The sequence below is a fragment of the Saccopteryx leptura genome, chromosome 5, assembly GCF_036850995.1.
Source record: "Saccopteryx leptura isolate mSacLep1 chromosome 5, mSacLep1_pri_phased_curated, whole genome shotgun sequence".
NCBI classification, from domain to species: Eukaryota; Metazoa; Chordata; class Mammalia; order Chiroptera; family Emballonuridae; genus Saccopteryx; species Saccopteryx leptura.
The window spans coordinates 37241362-37256632 of record NC_089507.1 but is presented as its reverse complement, the minus strand read 5'-3'; the positions used below and the strand labels follow the sequence as shown (position 1 = coordinate 37256632).

Sequence of the window (15271 nt, the reverse complement as noted above, 5' to 3'; positions counted from 1 at the left end):
CTCAGTCACGTGATACATTTATCCGTCCCACCCTAAAGGTCGGTCCGTGAAAATGTTTTCTGACATTAAACCGGTTCTTGGCCCAAAAAAGGTTGGGGACCCCTGCACTATAATATAAATGCATAATAAAAACACTTGTAATATTTTATATTGTAATTTTGCTTACATGCCTATTAATTTTTAATAATAATTGTAAGAAAAAAGTTCTCAGATACAAATAAGTCACATCATACGCAATGGATCAACTGCATCGATGGAATATGGACATTTACAGGTTAGTCTTCCAATATCAAAAAGGAGGACATGTAAGGGGACACTTTTCCAGGGAGGACGGAACGTACAAAAGAAGGACTGTCCTCCCTAAAGGAGAACGATTGGTCACCTTAGATTTAGGAACATCCTCACATAGATAGTATCATTATAATGATTATTATTATTTTTTTTTTTTCATTTTTCTGAAGCTAGAAACAGGGAGAGACAGTCAGACAGACTCCCGCATGCGCCCGACCGGGATCCACCCGGCACGCCCACCAGGGGCGACGCTCTGCCCACCAGGGGGCGATGCTCTGCCCATCCTGGGCGTCGCCATGTTGCGACCAGAGCCACTCTAGCGCCTGGGGCAGAGGCCACAGAGCCATCCCCAGCGCCCAGGCCATCTTTGCTCCAATGGAGCCTTGGCTGCGGGAGGGGAAGAGAGAGACAGAGAGGGAAAGCGCGGCGGAGGGGTGGAGAAGCAAATGGGCGCTTCTCCTGTGTGCCCTGGCCGGGAATCGAACCCGGGTCCTCCGCACGCTAGGCCGACGCTCTACCGCTGAGCCAACCGGCCAGGGCCTAATGATTATTTTTGTTAGGAGTTTGCAGGGTGTAAATTCTTTGTGGATCAGGGAATATATTTTACTAACCATTGTATCTTCAGAATCTGGTACAGTGATTATACTTCATAAGTGTTTACTAAATACCATTTGAATAATAGAACCCATGAAACATTCTAGGATCAATCTGCAGATCTCATTGTGCAGGTGTATAATGTTCCAGGCTGGAAGTAACTGGAGAGAAACTGAGAAGTCAGGAAGGATTTTGGTGCCATTTTAAGGGGTCTGGCTGTATCTTTTAGGCAATTGGGTCAGGAGAGGCCTTTAAGTAGGAAATGGACCAATTTAGCTTATTAGGAAGAAAACTGAATTTCAGGGAGAAGAGATGCAAAGCTTAGAAATGATGGGGGATCATTGCAACTGTCCAGGTGAGTGACGGTGGATTAAGACAGTGACGGCAAGGCTGAGAAGGGACTGAATTCTAAGATTTTTGAAGTCGATCGAAATTTACTGACAATGCAATGAGGGAGGGAAGATGGGGAAAGTAAAAAGATCAGTAGGTTGGTTATGAGGCCTGTGTGCAGTAACATATGTGACAAGGTTCTATAAACTACAAAACATTACCCTGGCCGGTTGGCTCAGTGGTAGAGTGTCAGCCTGGCGTGCAGGAGTCCGGGTTCGATTCCCGGCCAGGGCACATAGGAGAAGTGCCCATCTGCTTCTCCACCCCTCCTCTTCTCCTTCCTCTCTCTCTCTTCCCCTCCTGCAGCCAAGGCTCCATTGGAGCAAAGTTGGCTGGGGCGGTAAGGATGGCTCCGTGGCCTCTGCCTCAGGCGCTAGAATGGCTCTGTTGCAACAGAGCAACCCCCCGGATGGGCAGAGCATCACCCCCTGGTGGGCATGCCCTATGGATCCCCGTCGGGGGCATGCGGGAGTCTGTCTGCCTGCCTCCCCGTTTCCAACTTCAGAAAAATACAAAAACAACAACCTACAAAACATTACAGTTGGTTTATCTTAGGCTGCTCGGAGGTTAGATGGAGGGAGTGGCTATACTTTTAGATATTCATATCTAAGGAAGTATCAAACTTTTAATTCCAAGGGGCAAGGAAAGGTAATCTCAGCAGATAGGGAGAGGAAAAGAACATACTCCAGCTCTTCCCAGCCAGCTCCTCACCTCCCTGAACTTTCGAGGAACCCTAGAGCCACGGAACCCCGCCCACTTCTTCTTCCCAGTCCTCAGCATTCTTCCGGGAGGGTCTCCGGGCAAGCCAATCACGTTCTGTTTACGTCATCACCGTGCGCAGTCGCTGGGCGAGTCAGACGCGGCACCGCGTGTACTGTGTTGACTGTCAAAGTCTCAGGAGTCCAATTCCCGGAAGCTGTGGATTCTGAGTGAAGTTCTTGCACTTGAGTCCCCGAATCTGCGAGTTTCGAACTATGAGCGTCCCAGGCGTGCAATCCTTTACCCAGCAGGGCTGGGACCAGGTGCTGGCCAAAGTGAAGCGGGCTGTGGTCTACCTGGACGCTGCCTGTGCCGAGAGCCTGCACTGGGGCTGCGGATCCACCCGGCTCCTGGAGGCGGTGGGGGGTCCTGAGTGTCACCTGAGGGAGTTCGAGCCCACAGCAGTTGGTGGCGGACCTAAGCAGCCCAAGGCGGTGTTCGTGCTGAGCTGTCTACTGAAAGGCCGAACCGTGGAGACTCTACGGAACATCATCAGCCGCAGTCACTTCCAGTATTGTGTGGTGGTCACGGCCGTGAACCACGCTGTCCACCTCACAGCTAATCACGTGCCAGCAGCGGCAGCGGCTGAGCTGGAGGGTCAGCAGCTGGTGTTCGAGCAACTGGAGGAGAAGCTGTGTGAATGGATGGGCAACATGAACTACACCGCCGAGGTCCTGCACATCCCGTTGTTGCTAGCCCCTGCTGCTCCCCACCTTGCCTTGACTCCAGCCTTTGCTACCCTTTTTCCACTGTTACCCCAAGATGTGTATCTTCTTAATAGTGCCCGACCCGACAAGAGGAGGCTGGGGAGCCTGGGTGAGGTGGATGCCGCTGCCCTGCCCCCTGAGCTGCTACTGCAGATCAGGTGCTTGGTGTCAGGCCTCAGTTCTCTGTGTGAGCATTTAGGAGTACGGGAGGAATGTTTTGCTGTGGGTCCCTTCAGTCGGATCATCGCTGCAGATCTGGCCAATTATGCTCCTGCCAAGAACAGAAGGAAGACTTCTGCAGGCAGGGCCTCAGTGGTCTTTGTGGACAGAACTATGGATCTCACAGGTAAATGGGATTGCTGTGCAGGTCTTCATAACCACTCTCCAAGGTTCTGGGACTTTCATTTATTCAGCATATATACATTATTGGCCTCTTACTGTATGTCAGGTTAAGGATACAAAGATGAAGTAAATGTACAGAGTCTCTGATCTCACAAAGGAAGGTGCAGATAAGCAAATTAGCAATTACAATCAATTTATCAAATGCTGAAATGGGTAAATACATCTTCAATGTGCATTGCCTTGTTACACAACAACTACATCTATCTCAAGAGACTGGAAAAATGTAATTTGCAGACATCAAGGAGAACTGTTTACCTGGGAACTTTTTAGAATGTGCAGATGCTGGTATTCACAACATTTTTCCTAAGAGGGCTCTAATTTTTTGGAGAAGTGTTAACATGATTTAGTGGAAGGAAACTGTACAACAAAACATGAAATTATCATAGAGAGTTAGTTGAATTTTGGATTTCTTTGAGTATTAATCATGTAACTCCCTTCTGGGCTTAGTTTAAAAACATATTTCACTTTTAGATTTTGACCCACCTCTGGGTCTCAGGACCACTTACAGCCACTCGGCGTTCACGCAGCAAGTATTTAATGAGGAGCTGGTAGTCTCAATGATGGGGAGTCGACCAGAAACCACAGACAACATAAATAAGATGTGATTCCTTTCAGGCCTAATCAATGAATGTTCTACTGGACTAGAACTCTTTGTTGTTGTTTTTTAAGATTTCATTTATTGATTTTAGTGAGAGAAGTGAGAGAGAGAGAAAGGGGGAGGAGCAGTAAGCATCAACTCCTGTTTGCTTCTTGTATGTGCCTTGACAGGGCAAGCCCAGGGTTTCGAATCCGGAACCTCAGTGTTCCAGGTTAGCGCTTTATCCACTGCACCACCACAGGTCAGGCTAGAACTCTTATTTAATGTCAACAGTTGCCTTAGAAGCACTCATAGTGGCTGTGTCTTCAGTCACTTTTATGAACCTGATTTTTTTTTTTTTTTTAATAAAGAGTATAGTTTTGGGAGTTACCTGTCTCCCGAATTTGACTTCTTGTCTGTAATTTACAAGTTGTGCAGTCTTGAGCAGGTTACTTAAACTGAATCTTCTACTCTGTAAATGAGCATAATCATACCTACCTATTAGAGTTGGAAGAATCCAGTGGATGGTAAATGTACAGTCTGGAGCTTAATACCTGGTACACTATAAGCTCTCAATAAATATTAACTGTTGTAATAAAGATGATGATTGAATGAATAAAGATCTCTATGATAATAAAGATCATGAGGATGATTTCTTGAATTCCAGTTTGGTCTTTTCTATCTAGTTCTTCTGTTCAAATATTATGATGACAACAAATAAAATTATAGAAAAATAGAGATAGAAAGAGCTAGAGACAGAGAGACATTAAGAAACAAAATGTTAATTGAAGTCAGTGGGATCAAAACAAGTGAGTTTGCCAAGTCCCACCCATTTTTGGAATGAGGTCTTCCAAGCAATAAAGGCTTTTGGAAAGATAACTTAGTTTCATGGGAAAAGTATTAAATTGTGTCATTGGTCTTGAGTTTCCATTTTAGTTCATTATTTTATTTGTTATTAAAAGAATTAATATATGTAAAGCACCTAAAACAATTCCTTGTACACAAAAAGCACTCTATAAATACATCTATCAATGCAAACTATTAACATTCATTCATTCATTCATTCATTCATTCATACTTTTCTTTATCTAGAACATATCTAGTGAGAATCTACTAGCTACCAAGTTACCTGTCAGATATGGTAGGTATAGGATGAACTAGATAAACAGTTGCCATTATGAATTTATGGGTCTAGCTGAGGGGAGATTCTGGGTCTTACAATCTTCATCAATAAAACAAAGTTTGGCTCTAAAATTAAGGATAGTGTTATCCTATGGCACCATTTACCTGGCTAACTATATGCTGATAATTTACTTGTTCAATCAATACTTATTAATACTTACCATATGAATAGCACTGTACTAAGTGCTGGGAATATAGTTGTAACTGGAGCAGACACAGGGTCTGCCCTCATGGAGCATTAAGTCTAACACATAAGACACATGTCTACTAATTAATTGTGAGCTTGATTGGTATTACAGAGGGCAAACTGCTAGGTTTGTATTGTTGATTTTGTAACAGAAACTAAATGTTTGGTAGTCTTGATAGTGGGGCCATTATAAAACATGAATCCAGCTTCTCTTTACTCCCTTTCTCCCTTTTTGTGAGTTCTTATTATCTATCTGCTTAAACAGGAGCAGTTGGACATCATGGAGACAACCTGGTAGAGAAGATCATTTCAGTGCTTCCGCAGCTTCCTGGCCACACCAATGATGTGATGGTTAACATGGTAGAGCTCACCTCGCTGCAGAATGAAGAGGAGAATCAGAATATAGTTGCACCAGGCTGTCTTGCACAATCCAAGTAGGATATGTAGATTTTTTTTAACCTTTTATTCTTCTCTTTCTTCCATTTTCTTTCTTTCTTAGAGTGTTCTGTGAAAGAAAAATAATGACAGGTTGGTCAGGCTGAATAATTCATAGTAGATAGCATTTAGAAAAAACATTTTTTTTTTCTTAACCATAATAACCATACCCATTAAACAACAATAAGCTGACAAGTATGGAATTTTATAGAGGTGTCATTTGGAGATAATATAAACTTGTTCCCAGGATCAGTTAAATGAGTCAGTTTGTGCATTTCTTTTTTTTTTTTTTCCTGAAGCTGGGAACGGGGAGAAACAGACAGACTCCCGCATGCGCCCGACTGGGATCCACCCGGCACGCGCACCAGGGGCGACGCTCTGCCCACCAGGGGGCGATGCTCTGCCCCTCCGAGCGTCACTTTGCCACGACCAGAGCCACTCTAGCGCCTGGGGCAGAGGCCAAGGAGCCATCCCCAGCGCCTGGGCCATCTTTGCTCCAATGGAGCCTTGGCTGCGGGAGGGGAAGAGAGAGACAGAGAGGAAGGAGGGGGGCGTGGAGAAGCAAATGGGCACTTCTCCTATGTGCCCTGGCCGGGAATCAAACCCGGGTCCCCCGCACACCAGGCCCACACTCTACCGCTGAGCCAACCGGCCAGGGCCCAGTTTGTGCATTTCTGTTTCACAGACAGCCTTACATGAATTTGACCCTTGTCTTACTCAATTTCTCTTTCTCAGTTTACTTTTCCACATGATTAGAAAACTGCCCATATAGCTATGAAACAGTGCCATCTGTGTAGATGTAAATGGTATGTTCTGGGAATTAATGGGAAAAGTTTGTATTTCTGTGTATATTTTTTTCACATGCTTAGAGAAATTCAAGAACAAAGATGATGTATATACTTTTTTATGCAGAGTTTAAAAAATAAAAGAACATTTTCTCCAGAAACATGACAGTAAAAATATACAATAGTTACCTTCTCTTTGTCCTCCATCAACAATTCTATGGGAAAAAATATATAAATTAAAAAGTGAACAAGTATCTGAGTGCCTGTTCCCTTTACCTTCATGTTATTAGTTTTTACACAAAGCAAGACCTTTAAGTACTATAGTTTTAAATATTAAAAGTAATGGATACATTTAAAGTTTCCTATCATATTAGGAATTAATTTTCAGCTTCTGAAATTTTCAATGTTTTTTTGTAGATAGTTAATAATATTTATTGGATTCCCAGTATGTATGAACCAGTGTGGTTAGAAAACAGAAAGTTCTGTAGCTTGTCTTTTTTGCAAACTTATAAACACAGCAAAAACATGGGCCATGAGTCCACTTTGGCAGTACATGTATGAAAACATAGGCCTAAGAGCTTGTAGCTTTACAAACCCAGAATTAATTGTGATTGGAAATACATTTAGCAGTTCAGAGGGACATTCAAAAGTTAATTATTAAGGACTTACTGTGAGTCTTACTCCAGGTCTAAGTACTATGAAGAACATAACAGGATATAAAATATCATTTTTGACTTCAAGGAACACTTTTCTTGTTGAAATAGTCATGATTTACATAGAGGTATAATTAAAAACAATATAAGTCAAGACTCGTATATCTGCTACAGATTATGTAATTCCTACAAAGTACCAGGTTAATGTGGTCTTTGTAGATCAGTGTGGCCTTATGGAAGTGGTGGTACTTGAATTGACGTACTGAAGGATTTGAGAAAGGAAAGAAGGCTAGTATGAGCATAGGTGTGGAAACAAGAATGGTCAGTTATGAGAAGAAAGATAACCTCATCGGACCACCATTGCCATCAGATATATTAACGTTTTTTAGGACTTACTATGTGCCCCCATACTTCAGGCATTTTACATTTAGGAAGTCATTTAAGCTTTACAGTAACCCAATGAGGTAGGTTGTATTATTCTTCCATTTTACAGGTAAGAAACTGAGGCAAGGAGACAGTAAGTAACAAAGCTGTCAGGAAGTGGAACTATATTGTGAGCCCAGAATTTCTGACATCAGAGCCACTGTTTTAACTTCTATGCAGTGGCGAGAGAAGAGTTGGCTTCTGAATAGCGACAATGAGAGACAAAAATCAAGTTACTTGTTGATTTAAATTGGTGAGACCTGTTTATTCAATGTAGTGTTTACACAAACAACACAAATCAATTTTGGGTAATACTGATGGAATCAAAGGAAGAACTTTTAATCAGATTTTGAAAAAAAATAACAGTTCCCAGGATCTAGGGGGCAAAAACTTGGGAAAAGCCTGTTCAAGGCCTTGACGCCCGAAGGACTGAATTTTAACTGTTTTCCATCTAAGTCATTATTCTTAAGATTCAGGTTTCAGAGGAAAGGGGAAGATAGGCCTGACTTGGGCCTTGTGCCCACCCTTTGCCCAGTGGAGGTTGGGAGCAGTTCATACTGTCTGAGAATTGTGCCAAGCTCGCATGGCATGGTGAGGATAGTTCTTCAAAGGAAAACTAAAACATTTGACAAAAGAATGGGAAAGGGATGCTAGGAAGGCAGAACGAGTAGCCCCTTAATAATAATAGCACACACTCATAGAGGACTTATTGTGTAATAGGCATTGTTCTAATCACTTTATATAATTTATTTATTCTCCATCTTTATGAGATGGATTCTATTATCATCCTCTTTTATAAATGAGGAAGGAGATTAAATAATGTACCTAAGGTGACACACAGAAATGGTGCAGGGCCCATATTTGAACCGAGGCAGTCTGGCTTTAAAGTCTATGCCTACTGGCCTGGCCCGGTTGCTCAGTTGTTTAGAGTGTCAAGGTTGTGGGTTTGATCCCTGGTCAGGGCACATACAAGAATCAACCAATAAATGAATTAAAAAGTAGAATTACAACTTTCCCTTCCTCTCTCTAAAAATTGATTTAAAAAAATTATAAAGTCAGTGCTTACTGTTATCCTATGCCACTTCCACAAAAGTCTAACATAATTACAAAGAGAACACATGACCTCCCCAGAGAAGTTGGCAAAAAGACAGAAGAGTGGAATCTACCATTAATGAGCAGAAAAAGCAAGAGAATTCTGAGAACTGTAGTAGGGCAAATGTAAGAATCAAGATATTGCTCAGATCTACAAGTAGCATTTTGAACCTGGCCTATGAAATAACCTTGATTCCTCAGCTCTCATTTTACCCCAACCTTAGTCCCAGTCTTGGAATCCCATTCCTCTTTCCACTGTTAGCTTTAGAAATAGGGAAGTATAAGAGACAGTCTTCAGTCTTCTTGGTCAGCTTTCTCTGCTTCTCAAAAAAAGAGGTTCAAGAAAAAGACACACTTTCCCCTTCCCCTTATCCTCCTCCCTCAACTGCCAGGACTCTGATATAAGTCCTGAAGTTGTTGTGGCCATCTTGCTCATATCCAGAAGTTGAAGCTAACAGCTGGAAGGTGGAGTGGCCAAAGGAGGCACAGAGAAGAGCAGCAACGGGGATCCTGTGTCTGGTCCACCTATCATGTAGTGGAGGATAGTTGCTCACTGTTTAAGCCAAAGTGAGTTGCTATTTTTCTATCACTTGTAACCAAAGGCATCCTAACTGATACATTTTCTGTACCTCATTATTTCATCTATAAATGAAGGTGTTGGCCTATATGACTTCTAAGGCTCTTGGATTTAAAATAAAAATTCTTCCTGATTGAGCCCCATATGTGACTCAGCTCTGCCCCTGAGCCCTTACAGCTAAGTTCATTCATATATATTTCATCCTGCTGCTCTTTGTTTTCAGCAGGTGCCTTTCCTCTCAGACTGTGAGTGAGTGTTGTCATGGAATATGAGCTTTGAGTGCCACCCAAGTGTGAGAGTGCGGTTGTGAATGTCAAAGGTGGGGATGGGTTCTAGAAGGATCCAAATAAAGAGGAAAGCTTTAATGAGAACAGGTTTGGTGAAATAGTGAGACCAGAAATCAGGTTGCAGAAGATAGAGATAGATGGTGAAAAAATTATAAGCAGATAAAGGTCTAAAACAGAGAGAAAACTGATGGTTGCCAGAGAGGAAGGGGTTGGGGGATGGGTGGAAAAGGGGAAGGGGAGTATAATCAATAATACTGTGATCACTGCATGCTGCATGATAAACAATGGTGATTAGATTTAGTGTGGTGATCACATCGTAAGGTGTATAAATGTTGAATCACTATGCTGTACACCTGAAACTAATATAATATTGTATGCCAGCTACTCAAATAAATAAAAAAATAAAATGGTAATAAGTTTACTTAGAAAATAGCAATAACTGGGATAAAATGGTAGTTATTACATTTTTTTTTTTTTCCTGAAGCTGGAAACGGGGAAGCAGTCAGACAGACTCCCGCATGTGCCCGACCGGGATCCACCCGGCATGCCCACCAGGAGGCGATGCTCTGCCCATCCGGGGCATCGCTCTGTTGTGACCAGAGCCACTCCAGCGCCTGAGGCAGAGGCCATGGAGCCATTCCCAGTGCCTGGGCCATCCCTGCTCCAATGGAGCCCTGGCTGCGGGAGGGGAAGAGAGAGACAGATAGGAAGTAGAGGGGGAGGGGTGGAGAAGCAGATGGACACCTCTCCTGTGCGCCCCGGCCAGGAATCGAACCCGGGACTTCCGCACGCCAGGCCGACACTCCACCACTGAGCCAACCGGCCAGGGCCTTACATTTTTTTTTTACAATTACTTGGAAGACTTAAAGAATTATACTGATTAATTGCTCTACAAAAGAGATATTGAAATAAATTCAACTTTCCTAGCATATAATGTACTTCTATCAAAATAACAAGCACAACTACTGCCTCCAAGATCACCCTCCCCAGAAACTTCTCAGTGAAATAAGTGTGAGGATAAAAATGTTAGAACTAAAATGCAAAACAGATGGGTGCTTGGCAATAAATAATGTTCCTGCAATGGAATAATCTTTAAAAAGCATGTCTCTATCTATGATATCAGCCTTGATAATCAAAATTTACTCCTAATAGAATCTTATAAAAGGCTGTTTATAATTATAGCCACTGAAATTACAGCCAATGCAAATGAGGAATTGATAACTTAAATGCATTATGGCTTTGCAGCCCTTGTCCATTGGTCCCAGGATTACGTAGAATATTTTCTTCAAGAAGGAGTTGACTGTTCTTATGTTTTCCTTCTGCTGAAGAGGGTATCATTCCCTGCCCCGTCTCCATTCTCCCTAACCTTTCAGTTTAAGCACCCTTACCCTGACTTCTTTTACTGTGTGCTTGTTGTCCCTGTCTTTGATGTAAGCCAGCGCCTTGGGACTGCAGGTTCTGGCCTGTGCAGGGCCCACTTCTCCTCCCGTGGCTCTCCATATGCCTTACAGTGAAAACCAAAGACCTTGCAATGGCCTGTGGGTCCGAGTATTGGCTGGTTTTCAGGTTCCTCTCTAACCTCATCTCTTACTTGCTCTACCTGACTCACTCTTTTTTTTTTTTTTTTGTACTTTTTCTGAAGCTGGAAACGGGGAGAGACAGTCAGACAGACTCCCGCATGCTCCCGACCGGGATCCACCCAGGACGCCCACCAGGGGCGACGCTCTGCCCACCAGAGGGCGATGCTCTGCCCCTCCAGGGCGTCGCTCTGCCTCGACCAGAGCCACTCTAGCACCTGGGGCAGAGGCCAAGGAGCCATCCCCAGCGCCCGGGCCATCTTTGCTCCAATGGAGCCTTGGCTGCGGGAGGGGAAGAGAGAGACAGAGGAAGGAGGGGGTAGGGGGTGGAGAAGCAAATGGGCTTCTCCTATGTGCCCTGGCCGGGAATCGAACCCAGGTCCCCCGCACGCCAGCCCGACGCTCTACCACTGAACCAACCGGCCAGGGCCCTGACTCACTCTTTTACAGCCACACTAGACTCCTTTCCTGTCCCCTAACAGGGCACTCGCTGTCCGGCCACAGGGCTTCTGCTCTTGCTGTTCCTTCTGCCTGGATCGTTCTTCCCACAGATACATACTTGCCCCACATTTCCTTCTTGGTTAGTGCTTTCCAGTCCATCTTAGCACTTATTTTTCTCCCTATTTTATTGTTTTTTTACTTGGCACTTACTACTTTTAGTATACTTATTTTGTAGATTTGTCTCTCCTCTCCTAGAAGGCAATGGAGAGAATTGCCCTCTAGAGAGTCCCATGAGAGGAAGGATTGTTTTATTCACTGCCATGTCCCCAGTGCCTAGAATAGTAGTTGGCACTCAAGAGGTACTTGTTGAAGGGAAGCATGGTGATAGATGTCTCCAGGCAGGATCTGTGAGTGTAGTGAGGTTGCTGGACTGATACAGAGAGGGTGAAGCCGAGCCAGAGCATTGGCGAGGTTCGTTTGGGCACGGACAGGTTCTCATTATTGAATATTTAGACACTCTTGTTGGGTTAGCAAAATATAGCAAAACTGACCCAGCAATCCTACCTTAGGATTTTATTTTATAAATGTATTTTGCATACATGTGGAATGATATATTACCTTTATTAATCACTATGGTGTTTGTAATAGCAAGATGGGAAATAACTTGACTGTCTTTTCAGCTCACTAAATTGTGGTACATTCATATGATGGAATAATATTCAGCTATTAAAATAGAATGATGAATGAAGAAGTTGCTCATATACTGATCAGCAATGAGCTCAATGACATACTTCAAGCGAAAAGAGCAAGGTGTAGTATGCCTGTTTGTAAAGAGGGGAGATATATATTCACATTTGCATTAAATATACCAGGAAAATATACAAGGAACTGATGACAGTGGCCTCCTCTGTAGAGGGCTGCTGGGTGGCAGGGGGCACACTGAGAGATTAGTAAAACGAGTGAAAATGGAGGGAGGTGGGTGATGTCAGTTTGCATGGATTGGCTTTCCAATCAGGTGAATGTATTTCCTATTAAAATAAACAGAAGTTAGATTTAAATAAAAAACACTACTTCCTTCTTAAGCCAGCCTAAGGTAGGTTTCTGTGCTCCCAGGAAGAAAGTTGCTGTCTCCTTGGAACCTGTACACAGCTTTTCTCTACCACATTGCCTTCCTTCCCCAGTGAACTCTTCTGTCCTCTGACATTTCTATCCAAATGCCAAAGCATTACATTGTAATAATTTGTTACATGTCTGTCTCCCCTAGTAGCTTGTAAATTCCTTGAGAGAAATTACTGTCTGGAACTCTTAATAAATGCTAGTAAACTGAATAAAAAAATGAATAAATGATTAAATCTTATTAGATTTGAGGCCAAGTATTAAAATGATTATATAAAATGATGAAAAGGTTTATGGACTTCATTTTAGCACTAAAGTTTTATAAGAGTTTTCATAATGTATACACACACATATTTATATATCTTATTTTTTTCCATTAACTTTCTGCAGTATAGGAATTTTGTATGTACTTTTCCTCAAATGCACCTCATTGTCGAGGTCAGTGAAAAGGAAGGACGGTAACACTGAATGCCTGAATTTTGTCAGATATTATGCTAGTGTTTTAAAATGCATATTTGACGTAATTCTGTAAAGCAACTCTACAAGGTCGATCTTATTCTTTATTTGTTTTTATAGAAGTTGAAAGAGACTTAAGTAAACCTGCCCTAAGCCAAACTTTCCCTAAGAGATTGAATCAGGTTTAAAACTTTTTTTTGTGCCCTGGCGGGTGGCTCAGTGGATAGAGCGTTGGCCAGGCATATGGATGTCCCAGGTTCAATTTCCGGTCAGGGCACACAGGAGAAGTGACCATCTATCTGCTTCTCTCCCCTTCCTGCTCTCGCTTCTCCACCTCTTCCCCTCCTGCAGCCAGTGGCTTGATTGGTTCCAGCATCAGCCCCAGGCGTTGAGGATAGCTCAGTTGGTCCAAGAGCATCAGCCTCAGGTACTAAAAATAGCTCAGTTGATTAGAGCACTGACCCAGGCAGGGGTTGCTGGGTAGATCCCCATTGGGAGGCATGCAGGAGTCTGTCTCATTATCTCTTCTCCTCTCACTTAAAAACAAACAAACAAACCAAAAAAATCCCCACTCTTTTTTGCTATTTTTAATTGAGGTATAATATAAAAATTATATTAGTTTCAGGTATACAACATGATGATTTAATATTGTATATATAGCAAAATGATCACCCAAGTCTAAGTAACATCCCTCACCATACATAGTTACAAATATTTTTCCTTGTGATGAGAGCTTTTGACATTTACTGTTCAGCAACTTTCAAATATGTAACACACTATTATTAACTATAGTTGCCATGCTGTACATTACATTCCTGTGACATTTATTTTATGGGAAAATTTGTACTTTTTGACTTCTTTCTCCCATCACCTGTACCCCACACCACTCCTGGCAACCACCAACCTATTATTTGTATCTATGAACTTGGTTTATAAAATATTGTTTTTAATTCCAAGACACGTTTCTATTATACCATACCAACTCTCTGACACATGCTTAGTTGAATGAATGTATAAGTTAACCAATTAAATTATAAATGGTGGAGGCCCTGATTTATATAAAAACAAGAGAGAAAGAGAGACAGACAGACAGACAAACAGACAGACTGGAAGGGAGAGAGATGAGAAGCATCAACTCATCACTTTAGTTGTTGTTCATTGATTGCTTCTCATATGTGCCTGGACCAGAGGCCTCCATCTGAGCCAGAGGCCTCTCTGTTCAAGCCAGCAACCTTGGGCTTCAAGCCAGCATCCTTTCAGCTCAAGCCAGCAACCTTTGGCCTCAAACCGGCAACCATGCGATTATTTCGATGAGCCCATGCTCAACCCGGCAATCCCAAACTCAAGCTGCTGATCTCGGGGTTTTGAACCTGAGACCTCAGCATCCCAGGTCTATGCTCTGTTTACTGCACTACCACCTGTCAGGCTCTTGTTAGTTTTTATGTTAGAAGTGGGAATGTTTTTTTCCTAGACTAGAGAGCAATGTAGTAACAGAGTAGATCTTATAGATAAGAGACAAATGCAGCAGTGGTTCAATCTAAACATGTATAAACCCATTTTTGTTAACCTTCATACTGTGAAGTAACCTGATAATGGTGTATATTAAACCATTAACTGGAACTCCAAGTCAAAAATTCTTAAATCACCTCTAAATAATGATGACATTTTCTATTCTGTTTTTGGTTTCCAAATATCAGTTCAATATCACTATTAAAAAGACAATAACAATAACATTTTCAGAGGGAAGAAAGGTAATTTTTGTTTTGAGCAGAACTAGAGGTATTACTTTGATTTTAAGTTTCCCCACAAATAGTATTACTGAACTTGGATGGGCACATTAAGTGACTGGATATTTCGTGCTGACTTTGAGGCGGAGAGCTAGCACACAAGGGGGTGTGTCATCACAACAGTGTTATGAGTGACCTTGCTGTTGGTACTGGCTGTGGGCATCTCCTCCTCCCCACTTGGACCTCCCTGAAAAAATTGACTTTTTTTTTTTTTTTTACTTTTCAAGTAAAAATTGCAAATTGAGTAGAAGAAAGGCCTACCTCTTCTAAGCATACAGCTTGCTATATTTAACTTTTTTGAGGCTTTCTAAAAATCATCTGGTCTCAGTTACAGGTTTGGAAAACAGAATTAATGAGTAATTTGTGGGAGAAATAAAGCAGGGTTCTTTTCTGAAAATGAGGGGATAAGTGTCCACTAAGAAATAATTAAATAATTCAATATGCCATAGACATTTCAGTTATATTTCTTAATAAAAAATTATATTTCATAGTTAATAGTTTTCAAAATACTAAATTGCATGTTAAGAAATGTTTTTGTTAAAGGTAGAAATGC

At 42.2% G+C, this 15271-nt stretch overlaps 1 protein-coding gene across 1 annotated transcript in view; it reads left to right on the top strand.

Annotated features, from left to right (window-relative positions):
• Positions 1–2129: 2129 nt before the first annotated feature.
• Positions 2130–15271, top strand: part of SCFD2 (sec1 family domain containing 2) — a 400811-nt gene continuing 387669 nt past the window's right edge. The window contains exons 1-2 of the mRNA XM_066385304.1: positions 2130–3087; positions 5355–5523. Of these exons, the coding sequence (XP_066241401.1) occupies positions 2250–3087; positions 5355–5523 (1007 nt within the window). The 5' untranslated portion in view covers positions 2130–2249. The remainder of the gene's footprint in view (positions 3088–5354; positions 5524–15271) is intronic.